Source organism: Trachurus japonicus, unplaced genomic scaffold, assembly GCF_045865225.1.
Source record: "Trachurus japonicus isolate A0001 unplaced genomic scaffold, Traja_1.0 AP030232.1".
In the NCBI taxonomy this organism is placed as follows: domain Eukaryota; kingdom Metazoa; phylum Chordata; class Actinopteri; order Carangiformes; family Carangidae; genus Trachurus; species Trachurus japonicus.
The window spans coordinates 10,981-20,910 of record NW_028220365.1 but is presented as its reverse complement, the minus strand read 5'-3'; the positions used below and the strand labels follow the sequence as shown (position 1 = coordinate 20,910).

The following is a 9,930-nucleotide window of genomic DNA, read 5'->3' as shown; positions in this document are numbered from 1 at the left end:
GAGACAGAGAGTCAGCTACGATATTGAAATGACCGGGCACGTGGCGGGCAGTGAGGATGAAATTGCGGTTAACTGCTAACCAGGTGATGCGTCTCATGAAAGGCATGATAGAGCTGCATGAGGAGCGACCTTTATTGATGATGTCAACGACCGCTTTATTATCGCAGAGAACGGAAATTCTTTTGCGTTGCCAGGAGTGACCCCACACGTGACAGGCTACTGCAATGGGGAATATCTCGTAGAGCGCGGAAGAGAAGCCCTGCTGCGACAACTCTGGGGGCCAGCGTTCCGCGAACCACTGGCCCTGGAAAAACCCCCCAAAACCCACAGATGGAGCCGCATCTGTGAAAAACTGGATGGAATCGGAGGAATGTACGACGTCATCATAAAAGAAGGAAACGCCATTCCACTTTTCTAAAAGCAGAGACCAGAACTTTAGGTCGGAGCGGCAACCTTCATTTAAGACTATTTGGTCATGCAGGTTTGGCACGGAAGATGCTAAATCGAGCAGCCTGGAGATGAACGAGCGACCCTGAGGGATAACCCGCATTGCAAAGTTGAAATGGCCCAGAAGAGAAAGTAATTGTTGCTTTGAGATAGATTTTTCTGACATGAATGCCTGGCTGATTTCGCGGATTCTGGTCAGTTTCTCTTCTGGGAGTGAAGCTTTCATTTCCACAGAATCCAGCAGGATTCCGAGGAACTCGAGGGATGTTGCGGGACCGAGAGTTTTCTCCTCTGAGAGAGGCACGCCGAGCTGGCTGAACAGTCGCTTTAATTTTTCCAGCGAGGAACCCGAGCTGTCGTTAGGGGAATCGATGAGCAGGAAATCGTCCAACAGATGAAGGGATCATCCCTATGTTCCCCGGGTCCTATGTTCCCCGGGTCCTATGTTCCCCGCTTTGTATGGAACCGGGGAACATAGGACCCTTCTTTTATAAAAAGGTCCTATGTTCCCCGCTGTTCACCCAAAAGGTCCTATGTTCCCCGCTTTGTATGGAACCGGGGAACATAGGACCCTTTTTTTAAAAAAAGGTCCTATGTTCCCCACTGTTCACCCAAAGACCCGGGATTGCAGGGACTTATTATCAGTGAGAGGCATTCTCCGTGCTGCGCATCGGCCCCTCAGTCTGTGGGTAGCTCGTGTGTGCGTAGCCTGTGAATGTGTGTATTAATCCCTCTCTGGTCAGCATCTCTGTTAAAATGAATAAACACAAATCGCCGCAGAGCGCGAGCCTGGCACAGAGGTGCGCGCTCTGGCGCAACTGGCACAATCGGCACAGAAATGAAATTGGCTCCGCTCCGCAGTAGCGTCCCAACCGACGTAACTACAACATAACACAAACTTATCTGACAGCTCTCACTTCTTCTGCTCCTCCCCACTCACACACCTACAGGCACACACAGACAGATAGGACTCTGTCTTCCTCACCCTCAACCCAGCCCATTATAAAATGCGTTATATTATTATTTTATTATTATATTTTTCTACTTGTGGAGAAGACAGTGTTGAGTTCTCTTTCTGCCTTATGGACAGTGCCATGGATGTATTTGCCACAGAGTGAACTACTGATATCTTTTGTCTAGTGCTGAACTGTGACCAAGCGCGCTGTCCGCTGTCTCGGTGCTGAAATGAATGACAGCGCGTCACTGAGAGAGAGAGAGAGACGGAGATCGCGGCGGATGCATCTTTATCCACAGGATGCGCTGCGCTCTGACTCTTTCTTTTCTTTCTTCCTACCAGCTCTCCTGTTCGTCTACACATTTGTTTTTCAGTTTATGACTCCTGCCCTCCCTGCAGATTAACAGTTGATTTGAGAACCTAATGCATATGATTTACTATTGCACATTTCCTTTTGCTGCTATAATAAACATTTTCTCAGGATTTATTGTGATACAAATATGATGGAAACTGGTAACAAACAGTAAAATGACAGAAAGAAGTGGCAGGAAAGAAGTTTTGCTCAAGACAAAGTTTCTTCATCTTAAAGAATGAAAATGTCAATTTGTTAGGCTTTCAAATCACCAAATGATTTGCTTGGAATAATTTCGTTTGTTGTAATGGTTGTGAGCATAGACAACGGACGTCTTGGCTGAGCCAAATGTCATTTTACGTGTAGGTGGAGCTGAACAGGCAGACGCACAGAGGCATGCGTAAAACACACATTTTAACTACTTCGTGCTGTTGCTTTTTTTGTTTGTTTGTTTTTTCTTTACCTTTCGTTTCCTTTGGATCTTTGTGCATATTATAAAGCTGTCCTGGTCCCTGTTTGTAAGCCTTTTTTATCCGGAGGAAATTCCCCAAAGTTGCAACAACTTGTAGTGATCCACTGGGTTTTGCCTATAGTCTGTTGGAGCTATGGGCTCGTTGATTTGCAGCTTTGCTCCCCAGGTTTTTTTCATGATCAATTATCCTTGGCGTTTGCGCACGGGGATGTGCGGACCTGTAATGAATGAATGAATGAATGAATGTTTTGTTTGTTTTTTTGCCGTAAGTTGTGTGCGTAATGCGCACAGGTGCATTAATGGGACCGTGGCAGTCGGCGTTTGGACGGCTGGTGTGGGGGCGATTCCAAAGCACCATAGTGGATTATTTATGGTGTGTTGTTACCCTGTAAAGGCCCGTCTGGACGCAGCACGGCCGGGTCCGTCTGCAGCCAAGCGGGACGAGGGAGAGGATTGGCGTGGTCACCTCGGCGTCTCTCGTGTGGACAGACCAACAAACTCTCCCTCACTCGCCCTCACCACGCGCCAACACACACACACACCTGCACACGGGGCGGAGACTTTGTGTTTATTTATTAAGCTTCCACTGACTGTATCACATCTGTACGCATGTACGCATCTGTACGCATGTTGACACACACGCAACGTGCGTGTGTGTCAACCGGCAACAGCGGGGAACATAGGACCCTTATTTAAAAAGAAGGTCCTATGTTCCCCGGCAACAGCGGGGAACATAGGACCTTCTTTTTAAATAAAGGGTCCTATGTTCCCCGGTTCCATACAAACCGGGGAACATAGGACCTTTTTTGGAAAAAACGGGGAACATAGGTACGGAGCCCGAGATATATCATGGAATAAAAAAAATATAATTTGTGGCCACGAAATAGCAAGTCGTTCCCACGAAATAGTAATTTGTTCCCACGAAATACTAATTTGTGGCCACGAAATATTAAGTCGTTCCCACGAAATATTAATTCGTTCCCACGAATAAGGTATTTCGTGGGAACGACTTAATATTTCGTGGGAACGAAATACTAATTCGTTCCCACGAAATTCTAATTTGTGGCCACGAAATAGGTGTAACGTGCACTCCTGGACAGCAGACTCAGGACAGCTCGAGCGCCAGTAGAAGCCTACTGTAAGGTGTCGTGATGTCGTGATGCCAAAGGTGAGTGTCTTTTCTCGTTGTGTTCTTGTCTTCTTGATATGCCCCATAGTTATTTAGGCTAACTAGGCTTGTGTTTAATACTTTATTACAGCGGGTAGCTGCCGTACCACCCGACTTACAAACTTTGTAGCCAAACATAGCCTACTAGGCTACCGTTTACTACACGGCGTTCTGTTGTGCAATGTGTGGTCGTAAACGCATGCCAGAGCTGCAGCCCTGCACACACATCAGGAGGACACTTTTCAAATAGAGCTCAGTATTGAGCTGCAATAATATTTAATGATGCACCGACCGACGACGTTTTTTGCAGTCTATTTACAGTACAGTAGCGCTCACTGTATCACGTTGCCAAGGGAACCTTTAGCCTACCGTGATCAAAATCTAGTTTGTATCACAGGCTGTTGCTCTGACTTAAAGTGGAATGTGTCCTTCAGTAGGATTACAGCAGATAAACAGTTCACTATATTATTAATCAGTCTCTGTAGTGAGATGTGATATAATTCCTTTAAACTATTGTGTTTCCAGTTATGTTGTTATGGTTGGTCCTGGATAGAACACTGATTAGAAAATTGATCAGTCTAGATAGCCTACTGATAATAAAATCATTTCACTTTGATTTACCAAAGATTAAAGTGATTTCATGGACAGTATCAGATGCTGTTCTTCAGTGGGGTTAAATCTGCTGCATCAACTTTAAACTTTCAGAGCTCAACATTATGCAGCTGTCTTTAGAAATAAATGAGAGGCAGTGAGTTGAGTGGTGATTTACAACAATGTATTTGCAGCAACAGTATTCATAGATTGAGAATCTGGAAAATCTATTACTTTTTAAGGCTATTAAACTAGTAATTTTACTTTCCTGTGTTTTACAGGTCAACTATGGATACTCCACTGGGAGAATTTTTGAAGGAGCGAAAATTGCAAGATGTGATTAAAAAACTTGAAGATGAAAATGTAAGCCACACCAGCTGCTGTCTCTGCTCTCTCTCTCTCTCTCTCTCTCTCCCCTGTGTGTGTATTTCTATTTATAAGATTAATATTGACTATTTAATGACTATTGACTATGACTGTTATCCTACTCAAATACATCATTATAAATACATTAAAAAGTCAAGTGTGTTTACACAGCAATTTAAAATAATTGTCAGTCATCTTTAATTGGAAAAATATCTGCATCATTATCATATGTAAATGTTATCGAAAGTACGTCAAATGAAAAACAAACGATGTGAATACCTACACCCTTTATAGGTCTTAATTTCCTTTAAATATCCATTAGCATTCTATATTATGCATGTGGATGTATTAATGCATTTATTTATTGATTGGAGTATCTTTCATTTTTTCCAGATTGATGAAACTGTCATTCCATTAATGACAGACAGTGACCTGGCAAAGTACATCCCCAAAGTTGGAGACAGAGTCGCCACTGTGGCCTTCTGCAGACAAGCAGCACTGTCACAAAAATCACCATCCAGGAAAGAATCCATACTTTCAAGGCTACGACAAAGACTGTCTGGAGCTGAGGGGATGTCTCCAAAAAAGAGATCATCTAAGTTGGCAGGAAATACAAATGCCAAACGTAAAGTGAGACGACTGGAGGTTGGTTGGATGGATTTTGATGAGGACGAGGAAAGGTACAAACAGGTGAAGTCTGTAAATGGTGGAGGAACCAGGCATCTTTCTATTGAAAAAGATGAAACAGTGGCAGATATCAGAGTTATGGCTGAAAATATTTTTTTCCCCAATGGCAGTTCCAAAAAAAACAAAAGTCTTTCAAACTATTCAACTCACATTGAGAGCTCACAGATACATATTAATTTGTCTAATACAGTAGATGAGCTGTATAACGAAAGCAAGGTGAAAATGCTAAGACTTTATCTGTGCACCAAAATGAAAACGGGACAGCAGCCCCCAGTAGGAGTGGAGGAGGGTGATCACACAACAAGTCAGCCCTCAGAAGTAGATCTCACTGACCAGAATCAAGCTGTTGAGTATCTGTTGGTGGAGGACAGCTCTTCAGAATCAACACACCACCATGTTATTAATGATGGAGCTTCCACGAGTGGATGTTTGGAATTGGATGAGACATTACCATGGGATGGTCTGTTAACTCTGGGCGAAGGTGAAGATTCTCATACAGTTATTTTTGTAGGTGAGCACAAGCTGGATGTAACTGAAGATGAACCAAACCTTGAAACAGCTATTCCAGAAAAGGAGGATGATGCACCTTCTCAAACGGTGGATCAGTCACTGTCTGCTCCGGTGCTTGCAGGGGAGGCAGATGTTTCAGCCCAAGAACTTTCTGAATCACAATCTTCTCCTGTAACACTGATTGTAAGAAGAGGTCACTGTCTCACTGACATGATCAATGCCTTCAAGGACCCCAAAATTATGGCATCTGAGGTCTGCATCAAAATGCGTTTACCAAATGGAGAGCTTGAACAGGCGGAAGGAAGTGGTGTCTTGCGAGACTGCCTGACAGAATTTTGGATGGATTTCTATGATAGCTGCACACTGGGAGTTGAAGTGAAAGTCCCCTTCATCAGGCATGACTTTCAGCAGGAAGAATGGCAGGCTGTAGCCAGAGTGTTTGTAGTGGGGTGGAAACAAGCTGGTTACTTCCCAGTAAAACTTGCAGTACCATTTCTGGAAGAGGTGCTGTGTGGCTCGACGACCAGTAGTTTCAAGGATTCTCTTTTGCTGTACGTATCACATGAGGAAAGATCTATCCTTGAGAAGGCTTTGGAGGACTTTAATTCTGTGGACACAGATGAATTACTGGATGTACTTGATGCACATGAATGTAAACAAGTCCCTACCAAGGACACTCTGCTCCCTGTTTTGTCACAAATAGGGCACAAAGTAATTGTTCAGGCCCCAATGTATGTCATTAAGTGCTGGCGTCCTGTTATGGTTTCTGTAGCTAGTTTACTGCCACCAGAAGGACTGCATCATTTCATTACACAAAAAAAACCAACTGCAAAAACAGTGAAGGCGCTTCTAAACTTTCCAGAAGAGATGACAGCAGCCCAATCAACAGTTTCTCGTTACCTGAAGAGGTACATTGGAGAAATTGATTGCAAGAACCTTCAGCTTTTCCTGCGGTTCTGTACAGGATCTGATGTCTTGGATAAGGCCATATTAATTGAGTTCATAGAAACCACAGATTTCCTCCGCAGACCACAGTCCCACACATGTGGATGTGTACTGAAGCTGCCCATTGGTTACTACAGCTATCCAGATTTTCGCAGTGAATTTAACAACATTCTCACAAGCTCAATGTGGGTAATGGATGTGGTGTAGGTGATTGATTTCCACTTGTTAATAGCAACCCCAGAATGTGAACCTTTAAAGATGTTTACCTGATTTATTTTGTAACTATCAGCTGTTCTTGTCCTGCATAATCAAATTGATTGATTTATATTATTACAGTTGTTTACCCCAGAATGTGATCTTTGAGTGGTGTTCTCAAGGGGTTTAAAATGTATTGAGTTGTTTACACAAGTTGTTAAACTTTAAAGATGTTTACCACAATTATATTGTAACTATCAGCTCTTATCCTGCATAATCAAATTGATTGATTTATATTATTACAGTTGTTTATAGCAACCCCAGAATGTGATCCTTGAGTGGTGTTCTCAAGGTGTTTAAAATGTATTGAGTTGTTTACACAAGTTGTTAAAACTAAGATGTTTACCACAATTATTTTGTAACTAGCCAGTAGTTTGAAAGCTGTTCTTATCCTGCTATTACGTACAAATTACGTTTTAAAAAGATCATTAAACCATTCAAGTTTGTTACAACATGTTGATGTCTTCTCTGTTCCATTCTATACATCTTTAAAAAACTATATGAGGATGCACATACATGAAACCTGTATGCAGAATATTTGCACATATATGCTGCATATATACATCATATATGCTGCATATATAGTTATATTACATGTCACTTTCTTAATGTGTTGTGATTTGTTATGGAGGACACAATACTTGATCAAACATTGCATTGATTTAATCTCTTCCACTGTGATTAAAACAGACACACAGGAAACATAAAGGGCATTGATGATACAACCATCAAAATGAGACTTAAGATAATTGCACAAATATGAAAAGTAATACGGTATGTACAATATGCCATGTACTAAAGTACTGTACATGTTTTGTATGCTTTTGTCCACTCAAATTGGCTCAAATAACTGTGGACGAACTGTGTCCCTCAGCTGAATATATAAATCAACTGCCTGGGACATGGTAGATGGGAACTCCAAGCTTGATTCTTCCATTGTTATGGTGCACAAATCAAACAAATCCACATCACATGGAGCTGAACTTAAAAATGTGCAGCTGTGTTTACATGCAGCCAGATCTTCAGTTAGTGGAACAAGACAGTCTTCTGCACCCCAAAGGTGAGGGGCCATGTACATGACATCAGGTATCCCACTTGGCACGTTGGTGTTCTTGGAGGGCCTTACACGGTGAGCATTCCAAACACCCTGGATGTCATTTAATAGCTCCTGTTGAAGGAACAAGAACGATTAAGACATAGCTGAAACACTATGCATTTTTAAACAGTGACCTTTGCATATAACAATGCAATAAAAGTTGATTCAATTGCATTGTGGTGTGTCTTATTTTCACAACAGTTTAAAGAATTAATAGCTACATGGTGTGGCACCCTGATCATTTTAATCAGTTTATTTGTGTAGACAGACACACCTGATTCAGGCTAGACTAAAATAACCACCTTACGCCAGTAGATGGCGTAAGGTAGCAACGGGTGGTTGCTGCGGGCCCCCGTTGTCGTGGCAACAAGTGTCAGCTGAGAGGAAGTCCAGCCGCAACAGTTGTAGCCTAGTAGTTTCGGATTGAGCTACAGTGTGTGAGTTTATCTGTTTGTCTTTTCAGACTGCTGTAGGCTACATAATAAATAGGTACAGAGTGTGTTACAATCACACACAAACATAAACTCAGTGACTTATATGTATTTGGCCTATAAGATAGTGTACAGTTTCTGTTTATCTTGCTGTGATCATAATATAGGCTATTTACCTGAATGATTGGCATGAAGCAGAACTGTGACAGAGCTTTGTCAACGAAATCCCCAGAGAAGAATCCCTCATCCTTCAGTTCTCCTAAAGCCGTGATCCAGGGTTCGATTCCTTCTTTTCTCATCACTCCCCACCAGCTCTCAATTCTCTGGTTCGCAGTACTGGCCCCTGTGACATAGCTTCTCTCCGCTGCTCTATCATCCACGTCATCTCTCCGTAGATACCGTTGAATGTCTCTGACAACCACGTTCTCAGTGCCCATGTCAGTCCGTACAAGACTGGGACAGCCCCCACAGCGCTCCAGTGTCTCCACAAAGTACCCCCCGATGACTTTCGGATCGTTGTTGGTGAGAGCGGCCCGCAGCCACATGACTTTGCGTGAGAACCCGTCAATGCAGCCATTAATGCATATCCCGTATGGCTTTAGTTTGTCATATGAGTCTATGTGCCACACAAAGTTAGGTCCCTGAGCAAAATATTGCCTCCTCCTGAGACGTCTGGTCCGTCTAAGTTGTGAACCAATGGGGTCCAGCAGAGAGAGGAGGATCCTGACGTCTTCTTTTCTCATACGAATTCCGTGTTGTATACACTTTGTATACATCCACCGATAACCGTGATCCTTTCCAGAGCCTTGCAGTTGGTCAACAATGAAATCTATCCCGGCGTCCAAGTCGTACCTACGCCGGTGCAGCGACCTGGCTCTCAATAGTCTGTTGAGATGACTCAAACTAATAATGAATCCCTCCAATGCCAGGCTTTTTAAAATGTCTTTGTATTTCATTCCCAGCCTAAAATAAAACTCTATCATACTATCCCTGTCCATTGTGAGACAGCGCCTGTTCCTGTTTGAGAAGGTGCGCTCGATTTGCTTGCCCAGCTGTCCAGGAATAATGTTTTATTATTTCGTGGCCACAAATTAGTATTTCGTGGGAACGACTTGCTATTTCGTGGGAACGACTTACTATTTCGTGGGCACGAATTGCTATTTCGTGGGCACGACTTACTATTTCGTGGGAACGACTTACTATTTCGTGGGCACGAATTGCTATTTCGTGGGAACGACTTACTATTTCGTGGGCACGACTTGCTATTTCGTGGCCACAAATTATATTTTTTTTATTCCATGATATATCTCGGGCTCCGTACATAGGACCTTTTTTAAAACAAAAGGTCCTATGTTCCCCGATCGGGGAACATAGGACCCGGGGAACATAGAACCCGGGGAACATAGGTACGCTCCCCAGATGAAGCACTGAAGGAAGTTTGACGTTGTTGAGCAGAATCCAGCAGAGAGCCTCTGACACCGTATTAAATAAGCACGGACTACTCCTGCAGCCGAAGGTGAGTCTCACTGCAAAATAAAACTTTGACTCCCACTTGATGCCGAAAAGATGCCACTGCGACGGATGAATGGGGACGATTTTGAACGCATCTGTTATATCTGCTTTGGACAACCACGCCCCCTGCCCGGCGAGTTTAA

At 43.1% G+C, this 9,930-nt stretch overlaps 1 protein-coding gene and 1 long non-coding RNA gene across 2 annotated transcripts; one reads left to right on the top strand and one right to left on the bottom strand.

Moving 5' to 3' along the window:
* Positions 1–4,175: 4,175 nt before the first annotated feature.
* Positions 4,176–8,016, top strand: LOC146960568 (uncharacterized). Its single transcript, XR_015035414.1, has 2 exons — positions 4,176–4,348; positions 7,763–8,016. It is a non-coding gene; the product is annotated as an uncharacterized LOC146960568 (long non-coding RNA).
* LOC146960567 (uncharacterized) lies at positions 7,333–9,322 on the bottom strand. The gene is made up of 2 exons (XM_085772273.1): positions 8,452–9,322; positions 7,333–7,916 (listed from the first exon to the last, which is right to left on the bottom strand). The coding sequence occupies exons 1-2, from the start codon at positions 9,271–9,273 to the stop codon at positions 7,581–7,583; spliced, it is 1,158 nt and encodes a 385-aa protein (XP_085628399.1). The 5' UTR covers positions 9,274–9,322; the 3' UTR covers positions 7,333–7,580.
* Between the last annotated feature and the right edge of the window lie 608 nt (positions 9,323–9,930).

Bases quoted from the DNA above. Each gene is read 5' to 3' on its own strand.
- LOC146960567 (XM_085772273.1), bottom strand. From the start codon at position 9,273: ATGGACAGGGATAGTATGATAGAGTTTTATTTTAGGCTGGGAATGAAA. The intron at 7,917-8,451 runs GTAAATAGCCTA...TTCCTTCAACAG, and splicing joins GCTTCATGCCAATCATTCAG to GAGCTATTAAATGACATCCA.